We start from the raw sequence: 26,566 nt of genomic DNA, 5'->3' as shown, positions 1-26,566 counted from the left end.
GGGTCGATAACTGGTTGAAACCCATTCGACCGGATATTAGCAACATGTGGCAACAAGAGGAAAAAACACTGGAAAACAAAGTCAAATGACCACATTCGAACGGAGAACGTGTCGTTCGAATGAGAGAGTCACCACATGGCATCATCAAATCGCTTGATAATAGGAGATCAATGAACCAGATTTGACCATGTGCTGAACAGACTAATTTGATGCGTGTATTTAATGTTGGAACATCATTGTCGTTCGAACACGTATCAACTAGAAGGAATCTCCATGTGTCAATCAGTGTATGGTGATATGTTTCACTGACAGGACTTTTTTTTATGCTAACGCATCGCTGTTTGAACACTCATCAACTAGAATTGTAGCACTTTGAAAATTTATATAAATAGCATTTAAAAAACTTCACAAAACCTCATTTCCTCCCATTTTAAACGTGAGTGAGGCATAGAGAAGAGTGTTTTGAGTAGCGAAGCCCTATCAAAGTGAAAAATTGTATTTCAAGTGACAAGGTGCATGTTTAAAGTGGAGTTCAAGAGGTATAAAATTTATACTTTCTCTTTGTCCATTCATGTTAAGTCATCATAGTGTTGTTATAATGCTCATTTATTATCATATATATATATATATGTGTGTGTGTGTGTGTGTGTGTGTGTTGTTATACTATAGGAAACCATATTGCTAATATTATGAGAACCACATGAGTGGTTGTATTTTATACTGAGTTGTGGTAGAATAAGTGTTGGATAGTTATCTTTGTAAAAGTGTATAACAAGGGGCTTACATGCACTTTGGAAATGCACATTAATGCTCCATTGTGCTTCCCATATTTTGTTAGGGTAGATATAACATGTAAGAAATGGAAAATTTACAAAATTAAGGTTTTGTTTTATGGATTTGAAGTTTAAGCTTATGTAAAGACTAAGAAATTAAATAGGGAATTTACCAATTAATAGGTCATATTTATTAAATAAGATGAAATTAGTCTTATATTTTTAGTGCCTATATTTATGTAATTGAAACAAAAGAATCTAATATAAAATAATGGAAATTGGAATAATAATTATATCCTACGTAATAATATTTATATTATGAGAATAAAATACAACGGAGTTAAGATGGGTAGTTATTATAATAGGTCCTAATTAAATAAATAAATAATTATATTGTTTAAAGTGTAGTTTAAATATATGTGGGGCTAAATGTTAATTATTAAATGAAAGGATTTTAATAAAGCGGGGTCCCACTTTAATTCACATAAGTTGAGGGTTTTAAATAGAAAAGTAATCTCCATCTGCCACATGTCACCACCGGATTGGTTAGGGAAGATTACACTATCCTCTCTCAACTAATCACAAAGTGACACATGGCCACCTTATCCATTTCTTTTCCTTTTTCTCTTTTTCTTCCCCTATCCGGATATACCCCTTCTCTCACGCCTCTCATTTTTCTCTCTTTTCTTCCCCCACCCGAACACCTCTTCTCTCCCTCTTTTCTTCTTTTCTTCTTCCTTTCTTCCTCTCGGTTCCCCAGCACGAAAGCAGCCCTTCTTCCTCCATTTCTCTTACTTCTTCCCTCTCCCTTTCTTCTGTCATGCACACAACAACCCGTGAACCCATGAGCAGCCGATCGTGAGCTTTGTTAAATATTTCCATGGATTTTCTAAAGAACTGAATGGGTTCTCTTTGGGGTGTGATTTATAGGTTGAAATCTTAGGGTTTGTATGTGTTATTGTTTGTGTTTATATTTGGGTTAATGCTAAACAAAATGGAGTTTGATTTGGGTTTTGTTAAGATAGAAGAAATATAGGGTTTCAATGTGTGTGATGGCCGAATGGTACAAGCCTTTAGGGGTTTCAGTTTTTGGTAGATTTGGTTGATGTTTTTGTGATTTTAATCTATGATTTATACTCTATTATGAATTGATTTTGGGTAGGATTCATGGTGGATAAATAAGATTGTTAATGATCCCATTGTGTTGACCGAATGATGTTTATTTTATGAGTTTTGATTCCTGATTTTGATAACCTATGATCGATGCTTTATGGTAAGTGCTTGATGTTGGAATGGAAAGTGATTATGAAGGGTAATTTAGTGGAAATCAAGATCTGGTCTATGTTTGTAAATTGAGGATAATTGTGTTAGTTGATGGTTAATGCTCTATTATATAGATTGTAGAATGTTTGGTTGAATTCGGTTTAGTTTTGGAAGAAATTTGGTAGATGATTGTGGCTTATGATTATTGGAATTTTGGTGGTTTGATGTGAAGGAAAATCTTGCCATATTTGATGTTATGTTTTAGGACTTGACTTGGTAATTTATGGTTTCAGTTTTGGAGAAGGTATGGGCTAGTTTTGATGAGTATTTTGATGGGATTCAAATCTGGTTTTTGGATTAGTAATTTAATGATGTTGGTTAATGTTTATTTACTAGAGATTGAATCTAATGTTAGTGGTTGATTTCTGTAGTCCTTAAAGGCTATGGCATATTGTATGTAAATGAGGGGTTTTAATTGATCTTAATGAAAGGTTATGGATATTGAAGGTTTGGGTGGTAAGAAAATCTTGGCTTGTTGTTTGAATAGAGATTGTAATGATGGTGATTGGTATTTTATGGATTCTAGGGGTTGTTTTGATAAGCTAACTGGTTAAGTATATGGTTTGATTAATCTCTATTATGGTTGTTAGTATTAAAATGCAAGAATCGATGATGTTGGGCTTAGGTATTCACTTGGAGCCTCAAGGTAAGATAAGTTAAACATGAGTTAGACCTAGAGCCTAAGTGTAATGCTTAGCCTTGAGATATACGCATACGTTCTAGTAAGGTCTTATAGCCTAAGTTACTTAAGATGATTAGTAATTAGTAAGGATTAAGTGTTAAATGTATTGATTAAATGAGAATGCTTTTAAAATGGTAAATTATCCAAGTAACCCTAAGTGGATATGTATAAGTTAGTAAGCTTATAGAAGCACATAAATGTAATATGAATCTATTATGTGACAACTTAATAGCTAATTCATCTATTCATGTACACATAGTATTTTAGTGTATCATCGGATTAGGCTTAAGTGTTATATGTGTATATGTATATATTATACATATGGATATAAATGTATATGGCTTATATATATATATATATATATATATATATATATATATATATATATATATATATTGCTAACTTGGTAAATAAACAAGAAGCTATAAAAAGGATTAACGACGATGATATGACTTAATAACAATAAGTAGACTAATAAAATAGTTAGTGTAACTTAGATAATAAGATGAATAAAATATGAATCTAAACCTAAATGATAATCTAATAATAGTTTAGAATACTTAGCTAGCCTTAGAAGTGGGTGATACGACGTGTGAGCAAGCGGGTAGTCTATGTGTCTTTGAGTATAGGTTCAATAGGAAAGTCTAACGTTACCACTGTTTGTAGAATCGTGGCCGGATTGGAAACTTTAATTGGTTCTCCAATGTAGAGTCCAAGTAACTAGAACACGAGGGAATGTTGGAGTCATGAGTCCAATGCAGCCAAGGTGAGTATTCTACTCACTGAGAAACTACTATTTTTATATATTAATGAATTGCAAAATATATATGTTGTTTTATAAATCCGAACCAACTGTATATTGAATATATCTGTTTTGGTTGATTTGAGTACTTTCGAGTATGTTGAACTTATTAATGATATTTTGGAGAATTGAATATTGTATGTGGAGTGTGAAATGAATTGTGTGACTTTGTGCTGCAGTTGGGAGATTTGAATATTGTAAATGGTGTTTGAGAAACTGGTGTTGTGGTATGTTTGTGGATTTGGGTGTTATCATAAACTGTTTTGGAGCATTGTGCATTGATGCATGGTTACACAATCTTGGGGACTCGAATACTTGAGTTTGGGACTCGGCTATTTGTGTCTAGGACACGACTATTTGAGTCTGGGACTCGGCTATTTTTGTTTGGGACACGGCTAACTGAGTTTGGGACTCAGCTATTTGTGTCCGGGACACGACTACTTGAGTTAGGGACTCAGTTTCTTGAGTCAGGGGCTCTGGAGACTTGCATATACATACTGGTATCATGTTGTATTTGTGTGTGCTGTTTTCATAATATGTATTGTAGTTTTTATACTAAACGTATTAGTTGCATGATTTAAGATGCATTGAGTTTGAAAGTATGTAGATGATTGCATCACCTCGAATTAGAGATGCCATTGTCTATGTAATACCACGCGGGTTGCCGCTTGAAGGCAATAAGTTGTTGGGAGTAGGTATGGTGTTATGGGATGCTAACGTCTATGTAAGGCCACGCGAGTTGTCGTTGTTCTTCAGCTAAGACGTGCTCGTATAATAGGGTCTCACTCTAGTACTCGCATGATCACACTGACGTTCAAAGGCAATAAGCTTGATGGTGTAGTTTTAGTGTTGCCTAATTCGGGAAACGTAGATGTCTTAGTACAAAAGTAATATATTGTAGATGGATTTATATGTAGAAGCTTCCAAGGTAGGATGATTGGAACTTCTATATATGTTCACAGCTACATAGTATGCTTTAAATGTTTTCTATTAGTCGGTGTTTGCTGTATCAGCTATTGGGGTTTTTCAAACAAAAGTTTATAAAATTGGTAGCTGTTATAATGCTCGCGAGACTATAAAGGAAAAGTTGGTTCTTTGCGAAAACTCAGTCAGTTTAATATCACCGAGGTCTCGGTATTATATACTAAGACAATAAACTCATCCTTTCACCTATACAGATGTGGCAAACCCCCACAATCGTATAGATGATGTTCATTTGGTTGTAGGTACTCCTTTACAATTGATGGTTTGGTAGCAATGTACTTAGGACATTATGACTAAAGCTCGCCATGACGGTCGTAATCGCTGGACCACGGGTGTCCACTGTTTTATAGTTTTAGATTTATGGCTCGTGTTGCCTGTGACACTGGTACAGTCGAGCCATTATTGTTATGTAATTATTGGTTGATAAGACTTAAACAGATAGACGTTAAATAGCTCTTTATTGTAAATAATTTAGGATAGATGTATGAGTTGTGATTTTCGCTATTCAGGTTTATGTTTTCCGTTGCATAGATAGATATATGTTATACTCTAATTATCAGGTACATGATATGGGGCATGTACCATATATTGGCTTTACGACACATCGTCGTGCCACTGTGAAGATCCGTTTATATTTTAAAAGATTAATGTTTATGCAAATGATTTGTATAAAAAAAAAAAAAAAGAAAAAAAAAAAAGAGTCATCACAGCTTCCAAGTTGTAAAAAGATTGGATTTTTAGCTGGATGTGGGGATAGGATTGGTCCTAGGATGAAAGTTAACTGATTAGAATGAGAAAAACCAAGTAAATTTGTGATTTTTATGTTGATGTGCTCAGTTCTACAGGACACTATTCAAACACCTATAAAGTGGGTCAACTCGAGAGAACTTCGGTTGATGGTTGAACAGAGCGAAAAGATAGAGTTTGATCCAAGAGCCTCATTCAAAGCCCGATTGTAGACCATTCAATTGAGGGTACCACAAAGAGCTCTAGTCGATATCCATTTTGTTAGTTTGTGATTGGCTACATTCTGTTGGACAAAATCACTTCTATGTAATGTTGCTTATTTATCAGGGATGTTTATATTCAGAGTCTACATTTCAGTTATGTGCTTCAAGAAGATTCTGTGTGGATTTCAAGACAATGAAGTTCAAGTCTGATGTGTGTTTTAAATAGTACTCGCAAGCGCACGAATCGTTTGCAATATAGTGTGTGCAAGTGCGAGGTCGAATCCACAGGGAAATGGTCAACTATTAGTGTCTTGCTTGATCAACCCCATTTTAACCTAGTTCCAAAGGTTTGAGAAGTGTTTCAAGAACAAAAGACTAAAGGAAAGAGATAGAATGAAATATGTAAATTAAAAGGAACTAAGGTCAAGGAATCCACCAAACCAAATCCTACAACTCACACTCTTGGTTTCCACTTGAACACCCAAAGAACATTAAGCTTAGGGTGTTATTCAAGTTTCTTAACCATAAACCCAAGAACCATTAAATGAATCCAACACATTGACAAATCACAAAGAGTACCGAATTGAAATCAAAACATCCAATGTATCATTCAATCACAATGGATATCATCATTCAAACCGATAAAACAATGTATTAGTCGGTTGAAACACATAAAATGTCCTCTATCCACCACTAACCACATTCATTGCAAAAGATAAAGCTTTAAATGAATGGAACTTGAACAACTAACATGATATATCATTAAATGTGCAAGTGGTACAGCAAGGTTGTGAGTGTTATCAATGGAAAGGTTTCATCATCAACCCTAGTTGAGGTTACTAGCCTTCCATGACTTAGAACACCACAAGAAAATGATGAACAACCATGGAAATGAAAGAAAAGCTCTACAAAGAGAAAGTATGTGAAAATAAACTACTGAATTACACTACAAGAAGCACGAAATTAAACCTATCTACAGAGTTTCTGCTCTATTCTTTCCTCTCCTACTCTCTCTACTCCTCTTTCAACAAGGGGATGGCTATGGCTTTTATAGAAGAAAGCTAGGGCAAGAAATGACTCCTCTACCCTCCTCTAGGGTTCCTCTGCAGCTAGAGACAACCACAAACACGAAACCAGCGTGTTCTGCAGCGGAAATCAGAGGGAGGACTGCTTTTTGGCTTCTGATTGGGCGTTCTGGCGCGCTCTGCAAAAGCAGTTTCTGGGAAATTTCGATCGATCGACTTCGGGCAAAGTTTCGATCGATCGAATTTTAAGTTCGATCGATCGACTTTTCAGGATCTCCGAATTTCCAGCTATTTCCTTACGAAATTTGTCATTCCTCTCTTATTGTCGTACAGAAACAGAAAACACAAAAACTAACCAAAACATTTGAAAATAACAAGGCTAAAGGTCTAACTAGTGCAAATCAAGGGGTCCAAATACACAATATTTGGCACTCATCAAAGTCCCTTGCATCCGTCCGGACGCTCATCAGTCAAGCAACATCCGTCCGGATGATGAGAACTTTCCGTCAGGACTCCCATCTGTATCTAGAAGCTTTGAACTGTTCCAGGTTGCATCTATTCAGACATCTCAGCAACACGTCCGGATGCCTTTCAGTGTTCGACAAGCAAAATGATTTCCTTTCCAAACGCAGATATGGGAAGACAGCTGCAACCGTCTAGACGATGTAGTTATTCCGTCTAGACGCTATCCTTGATAAGGCAAGACGTGTAGAAGAGTTGCAACCGTCCAGACGTCAGTCTACACTGGCCGGACGCTCAACCTTATTATAGAAATTGTGTACAGTAGAAATGCAACCTTCTGGATTCTAGGGCAACATCATCCGGACACAGCTCTATTTAGGAAAGAATTTCACTGAATTTGGAAAGCTGGTTGCACAGTTGTCCGTCCAGACGCCCTCAGCTACCGTCCGGACGCCGCCTAGAGAAAATCGATTCACACTCGAATTAGGTCTTTTGTAGCCTATAAATAGAGGCCTCTAGGCATATAATTTGTAAGAATTCGGTATTGAATTCCTTAGAGCTTAGAGAATATATTTTAGGAGTTGTTGTGCTGATCCGCTCGCTCTCAAGCCGTTGCCGTTGTGTGTTGTTGCTATGCTACAATTAAAGTCTATCTTAGGGAGGAGTCCTAAGGTAAATGATTCCATTGAAGACCCCTTCAAATAGGTGACTAGGTTGGGAGGCGTTCGCATTGAGTTATGCGTCAGAGTTCAAGGTACTACCACTACATTAGGGAGTGCTACTGCTTTGTAACTAGCTTTGTCTTCTGAATAGTGGATTTCCTAGGTTTGGCTGCCCCGGAGTGGTTTTTCTCTTCATAGAGTTTCCACTTCGTTAACAAAATACTTGTGTCATTTAAATTCCGCTTTTACATTATTTTGTTACATATTGTTCACACACACACGGTTAATTAAAGTCATCTATTTTTCACATTTGAAACCTGACTAGGAATACCCAAAACATAAAGGTTAAAGACCTTTGGGAAGAAAAAGAGATGACCATTAGGACTAAGATGGCCGTTACAATCTTAGTTAAATGAAGAAGTATAATATAGATGTTATGGATTATAGACGAAGATGAAAGTGTAATCCAAGGATATTTTTAAGGAGATTTAAGCCCAAATTGTGAGTATAAACTTACTGAACCTGCCCTTTAAATGTTTTACAAATGCATGTTATATATGCTTGATATGCTCGAGTCTACATGTCACCGTTCGAACACCTTTCAAGTGGGTCAACTCCAAAGAACTTCGGTTGATAGTCGATCAAACTTCGTTCGACCAAGCTAAGAGATAGTGTGACGACTCTTTTTTTTTTTTTTTATACAAAAATGGAATCGCACAGTGGCATGACGATTAGTCACAAAGCCATCACATGGTACATCTCCCATAACATGTACCTGGTAAATCAGAGCATAACATCTATGTAGCGGAATACATCAACACAGCAAAAAATCAAGTCTAATAAAACTATCAACCGTTGATTACAATAAAAGAGTCATACAATAGTCTATCTGTTTAAGGCTTAATCAAATATTAATTACATTTCCCAATAGAGTGGCTTTACAAGAGAATTTGTACCACAAGCGACACAAGCCATAAACAAAAGTCTACAAAACATGAACTACCTGTGAGTCCGAAACATATGACTGTTGCAAAGTGCTTCAATCATAGTATCCCAGATATAGTGCGACTTTGTCATCATCTACATTTGTTGTACCTGTAGCCAAAGGAACAATATCTATACAGTCGTGGTGTTAGCCACGTTCGCATAGGTGAAAGTGTGAGTTCACCAACTCAGTAGTATAATACTCACTAAGTTTTCGCATTAAATCGACATTTCTTATTCTATCATATGTTTACAATAACATCTATCATTTATAAAATCCTCCCCTTTTAAAACATTTCATAGTTGATGATGTAAACACTGATATTTCATAAACAATTCAAATCATACTATGAAGTTGTGAATATATATATATATATATATATATATATATATATATGTGTGTGTGTGTGTGTGTGTGTGTGTGTGTGTGTGTGTGTGTGTGTGTGTGTGTGTGTGTGTGTGTGTATGTGTGTTCCCGTCTCTCGCTTGGAAGTACATATATACAAACCCATCTACACATATTATCTTTTTACATACATACTAGATGGCTCAGCTATACTCGTATACGAGCTTTCCAACCTTTGGGAAATACTAGCATACAAGTACCTCTAAGCAGAAAACATATGGCATCATACCTAGCCATACAAAGATACAAGCATTTCAAATCCTTTGGGAAATACAAGTATCTAAGCACAATTAAGCTTAGAGCCTTTAAAACATCATATGCAGTCTAGCCGTAACTATATACGTATGTTGTGTTCCATTCAAACTCATAGGCATAATCATACATCTAGTCATGAAAACACTTTAAAATATAAACCATGTCACACACTATTGTCGTGCTATGCATGCTCATCATCCGTTCTCGTTGGTTTCTGTTTCTGATGCCCCGAGGCCTTATATCTGGTGGTCTTACACATGCTCTTTTTGATGCCCTGGGGCTTTATACCCATTGGTCTTACACTTGTTCTTATTCTGTGTTCTGTTTCTAATGCTCTAGGGCTTTATAGCTGGTGGTCTTACACACGCTCTTTCTGATTCCCCGAGGCTTTATACCTGATGATCTTACACATGCTATCATACTAAGATCATCTTACTTTTACTTTCATGTTCATGCTTTCAACACATATCTCTTTCATAAATCATAAACATTTCATCGGTTCATTTTCTCATCATACTTTAAAGCTCAATCAAAACATATTTCAATCCATACTTTCATACTCATAACTTAAATCACATAAACCATATCTCATTCTCATTATACTCTAAAACTCATCAAAACATATTTCAATCCATACTTTCAAACTCATATCTTAAAACACATCAAACATCATCATCATATCTCAACATATTTGAAAGTATTCAAAACATTCAAACACATATCATCAAAATATTGTCGGCTTGAATTAAAACAAGCATATCATTTAATGCTACTATTAAATACTCAAAACATAGTATCATTTTCAGTGAGCAGAATACTCACCTTGGCTACTTGGTCTTAGGCTTAACTGTGCATTTCTAACCAACGCTTTGCAATATACCTTTGTATCAACACATTGCATGACATATTAGCTTTTCTAATTCTAAACTCCCAAATAGCTTTTGAATCGCTCAAGGGCTATACCCATGAAAAACCTATAGAATTTCTAGGGCTCCATTGACAAACCCAACAACAAATAACACTAACCCATAAGCTTTTTTTAGGTTTAGGTACCAAAAACACCAACTTAAACTACTTAGACAAAAACTAGAGTTTTAGGGTTTACCTTAATTTCTCACCAAAGTAGGACCCAATGCCCGGAGATCGTATAGAATACTTCAAAGAACTCAAAACCTAAAGAAAAAAGGAAGATTAAACTCAAGCTTTCCAAGATTTACACCAAATCTAGAGAAACTTGAAATTTTAGATTTACTTGCAATCGGTGAAAACATAAATCTCGTTGCGTAGATCACGTTTCCAGAGTCAGATTTGAGTTTGGAGGCTTAGATCTTAAAAAATCTAGGGTTTTTTTTATGAAAACCCAAAGAAAAATCGTGAGAGAGTAAGAGAGATCTGGAAATAAGCTGAAAACAAGGCTCATTTTCGATTTAAAACGCGGCTTGTCCGGACATGCGTCGAATGAGTCACAAATCTGGACTCTCTGCAACTTGTGTCTAGACAGAGTGTTTTCCTGTCCGGATACAACCCACAGGAAGTCAATTTCGAATTCTTGATCCACCTGTTCGAACCCGATTCGTAGAAACTCACTTTTAAGCGTTTTCTAGGTGTTTTCATCACACTTTACCTAATTAATCATTTAACTGGTCTAATTCTTGTTCTTAAGGTCTAATTAGCTTCTTGGACATTACAGATAGAGTTAGATCTGAGAGCCTCAGTCGAAACCCGATTGAAGACTATTCAATTGAAGGTACCAAAGAGAGCTCTGGTCAATATCCGGTTGAAGCATTTTTTACTAGGACTACCCAGAATAGAAAGGTTAAAGACCTTTCGGAAGAAAAAGAGTTGACCATTAGGACTAAGATGACCGTTAGGATCTTAGTTAAGCTAAGACGTATAATATAGATGTGATGAATTATAGACAAAGGTGAAAGTGTAACTTAGGGATATTTTTCAGGAGATTTAAGCCCAAACTGTAAATATAAACTTATTGACTCTACCCTTAAAATCTTTTACAAATGGATGTTATATGCACTTTCATTTGTGATTATGATCCCTCAAATATTTGAATGCATATATGAAATTATGTTGTCACACGATTCCATGTGTTTGCTTTAAAATTAATTATGAAAAGAAATGAGTTTTTAAAGAGAATGAGATATCTTGGAAACATGTGGTGTGTAATAGAGTTTGTAAAAGTTTGTGTTTGGTAACCCCGCAGTTAAGTAGGGGAATATATTTAACAAAACCCTCGACGGTTAAGTATGGAAAATACGTTTAACAATCCTCTGATAGTTAAGTGGAGAAAATATGCTTAAAAAAAACCCCTATGATGGTCAAGTGGGGGCAATACGCTTAATAAACTCGACGGCGAAGTGTGGATATACACTTGGTACCCCTATGATAGGAAGGGGGAGAAAATACTAGTAAAACCCTCTAGAGGTTAGGTGGGGGTAATACACCTAACACAATGAATAAGTGAATGTGTTAGTATACGTAATTACATAGAATATACATAGGATATGATATGATACGTATCGATTGATGTTTCGAATATTGTTTTATACATGTTATAAATTATTTTACTTCATATTATGACATATAACATCATATATGCATTTGTAATGCCACTAGATTTAATTAATTAGAATAATTAATCTATAGAGTTACTGGTAGTATTTTTCATATTAATTAACTTGTAATTAATTAGAAAAAAATTACCCTAACACTTATCAAAGTGAATAAAATAGCGGAATGCGAAAAAATTATTGTCTGAATTACAATTAATGATTCAAAAACATCTCTTAGATAAATTATAACCCCAAATACATTAAAGATAACAACAATTAACTATCATATAATACATCATTGGATTTCATAAATACAATAAATCTGCCTACGATTGTCGCTCCACTTTCCAAGCCTGACGAAAGACTCTAAGCTCCAACTCGATCTAGTACTTGCTAAACTGCAGTGCAAATAAATGTCCCATAGGTGGTAAGGTAGCAACTACGTAGGTAAACATCACATAGAAATAAACCACGAAATAAGCTCTTAAGAAAGACTCAATATGACTTTTCATGATATCATTCCCTTTAGAAGGTTTTCACAAAATGTTTGAAAAATGTTTGATCGTGAATGCCAAGTGGTCATTTTATAAAATAGAGCATGAATCATGATAATTTCACTTTATATAATCTTGCACGTGTTTGTGATGCATGATATAAAATCTTTCATCATTTAATTTCATGCTCATGCAATCATTTTCATCATATCATAACTCAATTCCAATAGCATATCCATCATTTGTAAATCTAAAGCAAATACTTGTAAAACATTTATAAAAGCGTAACTCAATACATTTCAAATCATCAAAGTATTCATTAAGCATATATTATCATAATATATCGTTGGCTCGAATTTAAAAATTCATATTATGCTTGGAAGATCATTTTGAAAATCCTTTCATTTGCCTAGTAAGCAAAATTGCTTACTGAAATTGAAACATTAAAACATTAAAAGCATTAAAACATAGTATCTTTGCTCAGTAAGTAATATATTTAGAAAATGACCCGCTTAACTTCTAAGAGTGACTCTCACTCAAGCTTTGCAATACCCAATTACATTAGTTACATTAAAAATACGTCATTAACTTCACATTCACAACACAACTCCAACCCTAGACAACTCAATGATACTTGGATATCCCAAGTTTCAGTTACCCGTAATAATGAATAAAAGTTCTAGGGTTTATATTTACTACCCATTAACAATTTTATCTAACTCATGGAGAAACTATAGGGTTCCAGCACCAAAACCCCCAATCTACCCAAATTTGCGAAAGCTAGGGTTTATGTTCATACCTTGATTAATGGAGGAATCCAAATTTTTGGTCTAGGCAACTTCAATCTGAAGCTTTACCCAAGCCTAGAGCTATCAAAAAAGTAGAAGCCCTAAAGAAATTTGAGGAATCAATCCTCACATCTCAACATTTAGGGGTAATTACATTTTTCTCCCATCAACTACCAGCCATTGTTAATATGCCACCACGAACTGACACTTCGACCAAAAGAGAGCATGAAACTACCATTTCCATATCGTTACCCCCTTCCGTTAGGAAATCTTGTTAAATCGAACAGAATATGTGATTTTTAGAAGTTAAATTCTATTTAAAGACAAAAATGCCCTTAAACAATAATTTAATTAAAAAAATAAATAAACCTAGTATATATATATATAGAAAAAAGAAAGAAAGAAATGGAGTAGCTGCCAGGGGAGGGGGTGGCCTGTTAGCCACCCCTTAGGGCGGGGGTGACCCACGAGCCACCCTAGGTTCTGAGGTGGCCACAGAAAAAACCTAGGGTAGCCGGAGCCACCTCTAGGGATGGCTCGCGGGCCACCCCCAACCTAAGGGGTGGCACCCCCTTTCTTTTCCTTTTTTTTTTTTTTTTCTTTCTTTTTATTATTTGTTTAATTGGAGGGTATTTTATGTAAATTTTGATTTTAAGTTAGGGTATTTGAGTCTTTTCACGATTTTAACAGATGGAATGGGGGTTTTGGTATGTAAATGGTAGTTCAATACTCTCTTTTGATCGATGTGTCAATTCATGGTGGCATATTAACAATAGCCGATAGTTGATGGTGGAAAAATGTAATTACCCCAAACATTTAGCTTAACTTATTAAAATCTAGAGTTCTGTGATTTACCTTGAATTGGTCGGTGAAAACAAAGTTCTTCCATTGAAAATCATGTTCTCGAGGTTGGATTTGGCTTTAAAAACCTCCCTAAACCAATACTCAAGGTTTGAGCTCAAGAACCATAGAGAAACTAGAGAAAAATTGTGAAGAGAGAGAGAGAGAGAGAGAGAGAGAGAGAGAGAGAGAGAGAGAGATATGAAAAATGAGCCAAAACTCGTGTTTTTAAGTTCATTTATGTGTCAGATGCCATGCGCATTCGAATGAGTTAAGCCCCCATTCGAACGTGCCTCTTAGGACACGTACTAAGGACTAAACCAAAGGTCCCGTTTAATTGCCAACAGGGAACGAGAAGTTCTGTCTCATGTCCGTTCTCTATACTGTTCGAACGCCCCAACAAACGGCCATTTTGTCCATCACCATTCGCTACCTCTTTCAAACGCCCCAGTGAACAAGACGCTCTGTCCCATACCCATTCACAATATCGTTCAAACGCCCCAGTGAATGGAATGTTCTGTATCACCTCTGGAATGTTCCATTCGCACGGATAAGCTCCCATTCGAACGTCAAGTCAGGTATTAGGCCATTTTCCCAAATTTCAACGTTCTTTTCACTTTCTAAGTGTTTTAACTTAACTACTAAATTATTAAGTTACTTAATTATTTCTTGGGTGTTACAGGCTATTAGTAAATGACAGTATGAGGCAATATTTGGGCACAGGTATTGTCCTACAAGTCCCTTGGAACACCGTCAACCCTACTAAGGAGTTAGGGCCTTGGTTAGACCGTTTGGAGGAAAGCTATTTGTACTTATATTTTAATATTACATAAATTTATCTGCATTATAATGAGTGACGGGATTATGCCTATCCTATTCGAAAACAAACCAATTTCTTTATACTGACATAATAACATAGGCAACACATAATATTTTGTAAACTATTATGATGTTTTTATGTTACCAATTTTGGAGAAAGCGAAATGTTATTAGAGGCTCTTTACATAAACAAGTTCCATAGCAATTTACTTACTAAGTCATGGACTTACGCAATTATTTTTTCACATGTGGAACACTTCGGTGTTTTGCAGTTTAGTAGGTTGCCAGGCTATAGAGTAAGAAATTTATTAGGGTAAAGATGTTGAGTGAATGGCTCGCATTGTTAGGTTCACTTAGCTTGGTGTTAGTTATTAACGCTATAGTAATGTTTGTTTGGAAGCCCTGAGTCTATATCAATGATACATGATGCTTTTTAAGGTCATATGTTAATTTGTCTTAGATCATTTGTTTTCGCTTTCCGCTATAGTATTCTCTGATAGATTACTGTTGTGTAGTGATTGTAATTAACTATCAATTAATTAGTTTGAAAACACTACAAGTAACACTTAAAGTTATTTAAATTTGATTATTTAACTTGGGGCCGGGGTGTTACAACATGTGAGAGAGGGAGGGGACTGTAAGGTTAGTTGGACAAAAGTGAATGTTAAGGAGGGGACTGTAAGGTTGGGAGAGAATGAAGAGACAAAAAGAGTTCAAGAGTGAGACACTATTAAAAAACAGCAAATGGAATCATTTTTTATTCCATAGTTGGTTATAAACGACGCTATTATCATACGTTTGACTTTAGTAAGAAACGACATAAAATGATCGTCGTCTAATTTAAACGACGTGAACAGGCGTATTGTAGTCGTTTAAATTAAACCGATGTAAACTTAAATATAAGTTTACGTCGGTAAGTTAAACTGACGTAAACTTAAATATAAGTGTATGTCATTTAAATTAAACCGACATAAAATTACATATAATTGAATGTCATTTCCATATTTAACGACGACAAAAATATGAATTAATGCCGTTTAGGGATTAAACAACGTAAACCGACAAGAGAAATTCATCACATTTTAAACTGCAAATGGTGAAATTCACTCTCATGATTGCCACAGCATACTCTCCTCACTATTTTTTTTTTTTTTGACATGTCCACATAAAAGGGGGAGGGGGGATTCGAACTAGTGATCTCCGCTTCATGAGGCGTAGTCCCCAGCCGATTGAGCTACCCCTTGGAGACACTCTCATCACTATTTAGTTAGCACGTACATTAAAGTTATATAGTTTTTACTATACATATATGCATACATACATAGGAAAATTAGTGTTGTCCACTAAATGGTGAAACTGTGTAGATCGAAGATTCTTGATACCCATAAAAAAATAAATAAATAAATAAATAAAATTGTTTCGATTTTTCGTCCTCTTTATGTGGTTGGTTGGACATGTGAACTTGTGACTTCATGATCTCATCATATTGCGTGCAGTGGTTATAACAAAGGAATGGCGAAAAAAAAAAAAAAAAAAAAAGAAAAAGAAAAAGAAAAGATCGAATAGAGAAAGAGAAACACAAAACATATTGACGTGATCAGTACGTACGTATAGTGATGCACTCTCTAACACAATCCAGTGCATGAGAGTGGTTTCATGATCTATAAACACTTGATTTACTTAAACATAAAAAATAAAAAATTGGGACTTTTACTTATTTAAAATGGGTAGATATTTATACTAAAAAGAATAAATTTATTAAAAAAAAAAATCGATTTTCAATGTCAGTGGAAATAAAGAGAAAAAACACTTTTAACTAGATTGAAAATGACTAACGCATGGGTAAACAAACATATACCAATTCTGTAACATTTAGGAAGAGGAGTAGCGTTACGAACTACAATTTTATTTCGTAATTATTCTACAATATCGAAATAGTAATTATAAGTCTTTGTAAAAAAAAAAAAAATCTAAAAATTTGTTAGAACTGTTATATTATCATTAATTGTGTGATATATATATAATGCCGCAATGTCGATCTCTCTTTTAATGAAAATGCTGAAAACTGCAAAAGGTAGTGACAAGAAAAAGAAAGTATATAATTTTGTATAAAACAAATGAAATGAAGCAAATTGCTGAGGATCAATCTCTCTCTCTCTCTCTCTCTCTCTCTCTCTCTCTCTCTATATATATATATATATATATATCTACTCTAAATAAGAAATCTGTCTCTGCAGCTTTATTTGCTCATAGAACTTAACAATGAACGCTTCCGCTCTCAAATCAATCTCATCCTCCTCATACGTGGCCTTTTCTTCTTCTTCTTCTTCTCTACCCTTCAGAAAACTCTTCCTCCGCCCACTGTCACACCCTTCATCAAAATCAGCTTTTGGGGTACTCATGCACGGGATGTTCGGTAGGTGGAACGGCATGGCGGCGGCAGCGGCAGGGCGGTGCATTTTGACATGGAAAATGGGGGTTTTGCCGAAGGACAGCTGCCGCTCCCCATAATAGATTTGATCGTGCCGAGCAGCTCTGCGACTTAGGCCTCGAACGTAGAGGAACACTACACCGCCCTTTCGTGCCCATAACAATGCTAAGTGCAAGAGCTTCCATGCTCTACGACCCACACCATAATTCTTCTTTGCCATTTTCACCTTGCTATACGTGTTGGAAGATCTGAAAGCAGACAACTTTGTTCAAGGGGAAGATTAATTTGGATGGAGTAAAGCTTTAAAATATGAGATGTTCAGATGCCGCGGGAAGAGATCGAGGAGGTAGTGGTTATTTATATGTCTCGAAATATTTGTACGTGAAGCATTTGCTTGAGAGAGAGAGAGAGAGAGAGAGAGAGAGTTGTTTGATGTGAAAATGTGTGAACCGTACGTGGGCTGTGGAACTTCGTGGAGTGGAAGCCATACGCGGAAGAAACAAGCTGGAAATATATGGGCCCTCTAGCTCGTTATAATTGTTATTGATTGGAGTAAAGAAAATGTCAAATGGTGTGTTTGGCAAGACAAATGATTTTCTTATACCTCTTACGTCTCTTACTTTCAAATTTACTATTAAATTTGTGAGATTCCCGTAGAGATGTATAAAAAATGCGTAAGAAATATATGTGTATCATTTCTTGTTTGTTAAAGCTTTTTTAAGTGAGTTTTTTTTTTTTTTTTAATAATAATAAAAAATTATTGATGTGATATAAAGTATATATAAAGTAGTTTTAAATTTTTTTTGTAAGGAAAAGTGAAAAAAAAAAAAAAAAAAAAGTTATGTTTTGTAGATGATCTTTGTTTGAATAGTAAAAAAACGATTAATGTGACATAAAAAATGAAAAAAGTTAGAATATCTTAAAGTTGACTTTTTTAAAGAAAAGTTGAGGCCAGGGTGGGGTGGGGAGTTTCCCAAACTAGCCCCAAAAATAAATATAAATGCTATTTAGTATAGGGAAAATTATATAAATACATATCTAGCTTACACATCTCATTTTCAAATTCACCATTGGATTTATGGAACCTAATGGGTCTCTCACAAATTTAATCGTGGATTTGAAATTTGGTTATATGGAGATGGATAGGAAACTAATATGCAGGGATGTATATACGTATCATTTTCTTTTTGGTATACAGTTATACAACTGTTATATAATTACATGATGTGGCAATAAAAATTATCATTCGAATCAATACTTATAAAAAAAATAAAAAATAAAAAAGTAGTCTACTAAAAAGTTAAAAATAAAATAGAGTGCAAAATGTTTATGGGAAGTTGGGACTCTTGGGAGAGTATTTGCATGAGCACTTTATTAGCAAAAGATGGAAGAAGCTTCATTTCTTAGCTTGCTTTCTAAGTTATAAATTGGAGGGTGAGGTTCCAAGAAAGCACAACAATCAATCCTCGTCTATTCTCCTTTTCTTTAGCTTGCAAGACATGGAAACACTTGAAACAAGCTTTTCGATCTATTAATTGTTGCTTTAAAACAAGCTGTTAATAGAATTTTGGGATTACTTATTTATTTTTCGGTTGTTGTATTTGTGGTCTTTGTAATAATTGAACACCTGTCACCTAACCTAACCCGTCTGTCCCTTAGAATGCCAAAGGAAGAGTACTTCTACAAAACCTTGAAGAGTATCAAAATGCTATAAGATATTTAATAATTTAGGCAACATAAAAGAATGCTCATTATATTCATTGATTGATGAAATATAAAAATATTTGTGAGATTTTCTTCTTCTTTTTTTTTTTATAAAAAATAAAATAAAATACCAAGCTGTTGGGAAGATCATTATATCATGTGCCAAAACGGGGCAAAAGATGGGAAAAGGGCTCGCACCTTCACGAAATCAACGCGCTATTAGTTGGGTTTTAGTTGGAACATCCTTAAATTCCTTTTCACTCCAGCTTGTTTTCGATACAAAGCTGTCCTACCAAAAGACAAAAGCATTATAGAAATTTAAAATCTTTGTGAATTGGGAATGTTAAGAGAAAAGTTATATATTGAATCACACATTATGATGTACATGAGGGGCCTATATATATATAGGCTAGTAATCATAGAGATACACGCCAATAACCCATGTGGGACAATACATACGTACACATAATAATATATTCTAACATAATCTAACACCCCCATTCAAACTCAAGGTGGAGTGTGAGAGACCATCTTGAAGTTGGACACAAGATCGCGGAATCGCCCTGGAGGATGAGACTTTGTGAAGAGGTCCGCGAATTGATCATGAAACGTGACAGAATAAAGTTGTAGAGAGCCCTGAAGAAGATGATGACGAACAAAGTGACAATCAATCTCAATATGTTTGGTCCGTTCATGAAAAACATCATTATGGGCAATCTGAATAGCACTTCTATTGTCACAGTAGACAAAAGTAGCTGAGGAGAGAGAGACACCCATATCTTGTAAAAGTCATCGCAGCCAAAAGAGCTCGGAGGTGGTCTCAGCTAAAGCACGATATTCTGCCTCAGTGCTAGAGCGAGCAACAACAGATTGTTTCTTACTGCGCCAAGAAATAAGAGAGGTGCCAAGTAGGAAAGAATAACCGGTGGTGGAGCAACGGTCTATAGGATCACCTGCCCAATTTGCATCAGTATAAGCATGTAACTCAAGAGGGGACTGAGAGGAGAAGTACTGGAGCCCATAAAATAATATCCCTTTGAGGTAGCGAAGGATGCGAAGGACAGCAAAAAAGTGAGTAGAACGGGGAGCAGCTATAAACTGACTCACCTGATAGACATCATATGAGATATCAGGCCTAGTAATAGTAAGATAGACAAGGCTACCAACCAAATGCCTATAGAGAGTGGAATCATGAAGAGGCTCGCCATCATGTAGATTAAGACGAACATTGAGCTCAGTCGGTGTGTCGACAGTCTTATAGTCTATGAGATTGGCCCGTGAAAGCAGATCAGAGATATACTCGGCCTGTGTCAAATAGTAACCATCAGAAGAAGAAGAAATCTCAGGGCCAAGAAAATAGCTGAGAGTGCCAAGATCCTTCATCTCAAAATGCTGACTAAGAAACCGCTTGAGCTCCAGAATACCAATAGAATCATTGCCAGTGATAGTCATGTCATCAACATATAACAACATAAGAATGATGCCTCAATCTATGCGATGAATAAACAAGGCAGAGTCATAGGAGCTGATGGAATAGCCAAGACTAGAGACAGTGGCACTAAATTTAGCAAACCATGCCCATGGAGCTTGCTTTAGGCCATAGAGAGCTCAACGAAGACAACAGACCTTGTTCGGAGGAGAAGAAAGGCTAGGAGGTGGCTACATATAGACTTGCTCACTGAGATTGCCATTAAGGAAGGCATTTTTGACATCCATCTGAGAAATAAACCAATTTCGAGAGGCAACAACTGCCAATAAAGCACGCACAGAAGATAGGAGAGCAACAGGAGCAAAGGTCTCCTCATAATCCACACCATACTCCTGAGTAAAACCTCTGGCCACAAGTCGAGCCTTGTATCTGTCAATAGTACCATCAGAACAAGTCTTAATTTTGTAGACCCACTTACACCCAACAACAGACTTCTCTCGAGGCAAGTCAATCAGATCTCATGTATGGTTCTTGTGTAAAGCATCAAGTTCCTCTTTCATCGCGTCCTGCCAAAGAGGGTTAGTGGAAGCCTCACAATAGAAGTGAGGTTCATGTAAAACAGCTAAGGCATGAAAGCAATGAAAATCCTGGAGATGGGATGGAAGAGACTTTACCTGAGTGGATCGGCGAAAAGCAGGTGGGGAAGTATGAACGGGAGCCTCAGATTGAATAGAATCTAGGGACTCGAGCGGAGTGGCATAATGAGCATTTGATGATTGCTGCTCAAGCGAGGAAGACTCTAGAACAATATCACCAGTGGTAGAATGAGAGAGAGGCGTCTCTAGAAGTGTGGTAAAGGGATGGAAAGAGGGCATGCAAAATTTCCCCACTTCGTGAAATAACTTATGCTCCTAGAAGACCACATGACGGGAGATGCGAAGACGGTGGGACACGAGATCATAACACCGATAACCCTTTTGTTCCACCCCATACCCAAGAAAGCAACATAACCGAGAACGAGGCTCGAATTTGGTACGTTCATGAGGTTGGAACAAAACAAAACAGGCAGAACCAAACACATGAAGTTGATGGTAAGTGGGAGAAGAGCCAAACAACCACTCGTGAGGGGTGCAATGTGCAAGAAGAGGTGTAGGCAACCTGTTGATAGTGTAGATAGCTGTAAGAGTGGCTTCACCCCAAAAAGGAATGGAAACCAAAGAGGAAATGAGAAGAGCACGAACAGTGTCTAGAATGTGCCTAAGTTTACGTTCAGCTCTTCCATTTTGCTGAGAAGTGCCTGGACAAGACAAGTGAGGAGCAGTACCATAGTGTTTTAAGATGTTTTGAAAAGCATGTTGAGTACATTCTAAGGCATTATCAGAACGAAATGCTTTAATGCATTTTGAAAACTAGGTCTCAACCATTTTTGCAAAATTGCGATAGATATCCAATAATTCAGAACATGATTTCATTAAAAACACCCAAGTGTAACGTGAAAAATCATCAACAAAAATCACAAAATAACGTGAGCCACTCATACTAGGAACAGGGGAAGGCCCCCAAACATCAGAATGAATTAAATCAAAAGAAGCAGACGCAATAAACTCACTATTATTAAAAGGCAAAGCTAGTTGTTTCCCAAGTTGACAAGAAATACAATAAAAAGAATCATTGGACACTGAACCTATCAAACCTTTTAGATGCTAAAACTTGTACCCGAGACATAGATGAATGACCAAGACGCAAATGCTAAAAAGCAAGAGATGGCGATGATGAAGCGGCAGCAGCAGAGACACTAGGGATGGAAAGGAGTAAGGATGAAAGCTCAAACAGTCGCCCAACTCTACGCCCGGTCCCAAGTGTCTGGCCCGTCCAAGGATCCTGCACATACACAGCAGAAGAGTAAAAAACAAGTCTATAACCCAATTCACACAGTTGCCCAATAGAAAGAAGGTTAAAGGACAATTTAGGCACATGAAAGACATTAGGAACATAAATGGAAGGAAGGTGTATGGACAGTGCCTATGGTTTGAACAGTCATAGAAGAGCCATCGGCTGTGTGAATTAAAGATGTATGTGATAGAGGGGCAGAAGTGGTAAATGAGGAGGCATAGGGCACCATATGATTGCAGCATGCGGAGTCAAAAAGCCAAGAGGAAGATTTACCTGGCAAAATGGAGATGACAGAGGAAGATGCATTACCAGAACAAGTGAGGACCTGGTTGTAATTGCCTCAAAGTCAGCTAGAGATAAGGTGAGAACAGATCCTGTAGAGTCGCCAGAGGGAGCAGCTGGAGCAGCAGAAGAAGAAGCACTCGCAGTAGTGGTAATAGCTACTGCAGATGCAGAAGATTTGGCCTTACGCCAACATTTTTCAATAGTATGCCCACGACAGTGACAATAGCGATAATAAGGATTGTCATGATTCTTGGAAGAAGGTCCACGACCAAACTTGTCAGAGTGCTCAGTCTGAGGAGATGGAGCAGCTAATACTAGATGAGTATGCGGAGTGTGCTGAGAGCGCAAAGTAGACAATCTGGTCTCCTCTCGAACAAGCTCACAGAAAGCCTGGTCCAAAATGGGAAGAGGAGAACGGTGCAAAAGTTACCCATGAACAGGCTCAAAATCATCCCGCATAGCCATCAGAAACTGATAAAGACAATGTTGGTCCCTGCGGTCAGCATACATCTGAGCATCAGTAGGATCCGTCTAAGCAGGATCAGAAAGAGCCAACTGGTCCCACAAGAACTACATGCGAGGAAAAAATTCAGAAATAGTCTGATCTGATTCTTGCTTCAGACGATAGAGATCAAGAATAATCTGGTACTCCCGAGAACCATCAATAGAGGAGTAGCGAAAAGCAAGCATATCCCAAGCACCTTGAGCATCATCAAAACTGCCAAATAATGCCGCAATAGAGGGAATCGTGGTGTTACAAAACCACGTAAAAATTTGATGATGTTTGCTATCCCAATCAATAAGACGAGTACAGAAAGCATCATCAGTTTCGGCAATGACTTTAGTTGGCTTGGGGATATCCTAGTCACATAAAGCCAGAGCTTGCAGCCTTTAAGAAAACTCCTTATAGATTGGGACCAAATAGTGTAGTTGGTGCCATCCAATGTAGCATGAATATGAGTAAGAATCTCATTTTGTGCCATCTGGAGATGTAAAATGCAGAAATAGACCAAAAAAATGAAATCAGAACGAAAAAATAAGTAGAAAACACCTAGTCAACTGATGCAATAGTCAACGGTCAACAATGCTGACGTGGCACAGCCGGAGACTGGCGCGTGGGATACACGCACGAATAGAGGTGGCGGGTGGGCGCGTGAACCAGGGGGCAGGAACCTTCTACCGAAACATAGAGGCGCGTCTGCCGTCGGATTTGGGCGATCTCGGTGTCTCTGAGTAGGTAGGTGGCTGATCTATCGATCTGGGCTGCAACTGGAGCGATCGAATGGCTGTAGCGTCTGGCGGTGGAATAGCAGAAGCGTCTGGTGGGAGAAGCGTCTGGAGGCAAAATCTTCAGTCGGCGCGTGGCGAAGCGTGAAGGCTCCAATTGGGCTATTCTCGACGGCTCTAGCACAGTTGTCTCCTAAGGTTTTGAGTGGTATATGCACCAGCTCGAAACAAGGACTGGAAGAAGGAGAACCGAGGAAGACAGAACGATGAGGTATGGCAGAAGCAACAGCGGTGCCAGAAAATTACTAGGAAGAGGCCGAAAAAAAAAAAAAAAAAAATAAAGGTGATTCAGAACCTGTACTTTGATACCATGTTAAGAGAAAAGTTATATATTGAATCACACATTATGCTGTACATGAGGGGCCTATATATATGGGCTAGTAATCATAGAGATACACGTCAATAACCCATGTGGGACAATACATACGTACACATAATAATATATTCTAACATAATCTAACAGGGAAAAAGGTTAATAACTTTTATTAGAACAGTTTTTCTCATGCTGGAATATCAATAGGAAGTACCAACAAAAGAGAAGAAAAGTAAGCAAAGGAGTTGATTGGTGTGGGTTGGTGGTGAATGACTCTGTTAGGTTATAATTGGCCGCATTCTGTTGGACAAATCACTTCATTGTAATGATGCTTTCTAAGAGGGATTCCGCTATTCATAAGTGTTTCCAGAAAATTCTGCACAGTTTGCAAGTCAGAAAATTAGGTTCCCTGCCAGCCGTCCAGTTGACGTGTCATACCGTCCGGACGACGTGTCATACTGTCCAGACGCTCATCCGACTAAAGCATCATCCGTCCAGACAACGTGGATTCCCGTCTGGACATTCCTCTATGTCGAGAAGCTTCGAACTGCTCTTGCTTACATCCGTCCTAATGTTTCAGCCGCCCGTCCGGACGACCCTTAGTGTTCGACCAAAGCTTCAGGATTTCTTTCCAAAACACAGATATGGGAAGATTGCTGCAACCGTCCGGACGACGTGGATTCCCATCCGAATGCGCTCATCCATAAGGCAAGTATCGCAATTCAAATCCAGATGTCCAGACGCCAGTCAGCATGGTCCGGACGCGCGAGCATCAGATATGGAAATTGCGTGCATCACATCAACCGTCCGGGCGACCATTCTCCTGGTCTAGACGCGCGAAGCCTTTATATTGAAATTACTTGCAACGAATGTGCGACCGTCCGGACGACAGGGAAACACCGTTCAGACGCGGGTCTCAAACAGGAAAGATATTCAGCGAAATTTTCAAAATTTCGGTAACAGTTGTCCGTCCGGACGGCCTATGACCACCGTCCGGACGGCGCCCAGTTTTATCAAGCCAGACTCTCATTTGAACTGTCAGCCTATAAATAGAGGCCCATAGGCTTGAGAACTGCAAGAATTCGGTATTGAATTCCGCTAGTGCTTAGAGAGCTATATTGTGAGTCTATTGAGCTGAGTTGATCTCTTTGAAGTCGTTGTTGTGTGTGTTGTTGCTGCGCTTAAACTGAAGTCTATCTTAGGGGTTGGCCCTAAGGTAAAGATTCCATTGAAGACCCCTTTCAGGGAGGAGACCTGGTTGGGAGACGTTCGTGTTGAGTTACACGTTAGAGTTCAAGGTATGACCACTGCATCAGGAGTATGTGAGTGCTACTACTTTGTAACTAGTCTTGTCTTTTGAATAGTGGATATCCTGGGTTTAGCTGCCCCGGAGTGATTTTTCTCTTAATTGAGTTTCCACTTGGTCAACAAAATATTTGTCTCCTTTAATTCTGCATTTAATATTTTGTTGCGCACTGTTCACACACACTGTTAATTAGAAGTCAATTTTCAATTTTTCAATTGGTATCAGAGCTTGGTACACTCTGTTAAGATTCAATTCTTGAGTGTTATTTTTGACTTCTATCTATTAACATGTCTCAAACTCTTAATATTGTTCCTGCCTTTGACGGTATGAACTATGGCTATTGGAAGGCACGTATGCGGTTCTTTTTAAAATCTATTGACTATTGGAGTATTATTGAAAGTGGTTGAACTAAACCAGCGGATACAGCTCTCGAACTAGTCCCTCAGAAGAACGCACGACTTTCAAATGATAAAGCCCTCCATGCTCTATGCCAAGCACTTTCACTGTCTGAATTTGCAAAAATTTCAAACTGTGAATTTGCTCAAGAAACGTGGCAAATCTTGGAAACAACATATGAAGGCACTAAACTTGTAAAATCTACCAAACTTCAAATGTTGATTTCCAGATTTGAAGAAATTAAGATGTTGGAAGAAGAAACATTTGGAGAGTTTTACTCCAAGATGAGTGACCTGAGAAACTCCATGGTGAGTCTTGGGAAGCCTGTCTTAGATGTAAAACTCATCCGAAAGATTCTAAGATCTTTGCCTAAGTGTTTCAGGATCAAGGTGACTAGTATTGAAGAGAACAAAGATCTTGAAGAAATGAAGATTAAAAGTTAGTGGGATCTCTTCAAACTTATGAGTTGTCCCTGCCCCCCAGTCAAGAAGCTGAAGACCATTGCCCTGAAGGCTTCCAAGAAAAGGGTAAAAGCCTCATCTAGAGATGACTTTGAGGAGGAAGAAAAAGTTGTAGCTATGCTAGCCAAAAATTTCAGAAGACTAATGATAGATGACCGATTCAAGAAGAAGTTTTATGAAAAGATAAAGAAAGCTCCCAGAAAAGCTGAACCTGAGGAAGAAGAAAAGAAGGATCCCAGAGGTCC

At 37.2% G+C, this 26,566-nt stretch overlaps 2 protein-coding genes across 2 annotated transcripts; both read right to left on the bottom strand.

Moving 5' to 3' along the window:
• Positions 1 to 17,023: 17,023 nt before the first annotated feature.
• Positions 17,024 to 17,467, bottom strand: LOC133881107 (uncharacterized). The gene has a single exon (XM_062320069.1). It carries the CDS (start codon positions 17,465 to 17,467, stop codon positions 17,024 to 17,026), a length of 444 nt encoding a protein of 147 aa, XP_062176053.1.
• Positions 17,468 to 19,740: 2,273 nt separating this feature from the next.
• On the bottom strand, positions 19,741 to 20,403 carry LOC133881106 (secreted RxLR effector protein 161-like). The gene has a single exon (XM_062320068.1). It carries the CDS (start codon positions 20,401 to 20,403, stop codon positions 19,741 to 19,743), a length of 663 nt encoding a protein of 220 aa, XP_062176052.1.
• Positions 20,404 to 26,566: the final 6,163 nt, after the last annotated feature.

The sequence above is a fragment of the Alnus glutinosa genome, chromosome 11, assembly GCF_958979055.1.
Source record: "Alnus glutinosa chromosome 11, dhAlnGlut1.1, whole genome shotgun sequence".
NCBI lineage: Eukaryota > Viridiplantae > Streptophyta > Magnoliopsida > Fagales > Betulaceae > Alnus > Alnus glutinosa.
Note: the sequence above shows the minus strand (reverse complement) of the source record. Positions and strands in the feature narration are given on the sequence as shown.

Excerpts from the sequence above, each read along its gene's own strand:
- LOC133881107 (XM_062320069.1), bottom strand. The coding sequence starts at position 17,467 with ATGGCAAAGAAGAATTATGGTGTGGGTCGTAGAGCATGGAAGCTCTTG.
- LOC133881106 (XM_062320068.1), bottom strand. The coding sequence starts at position 20,403 with ATGACTATCACTGGCAATGATTCTATTGGTATTCTGGAGCTCAAGCGG.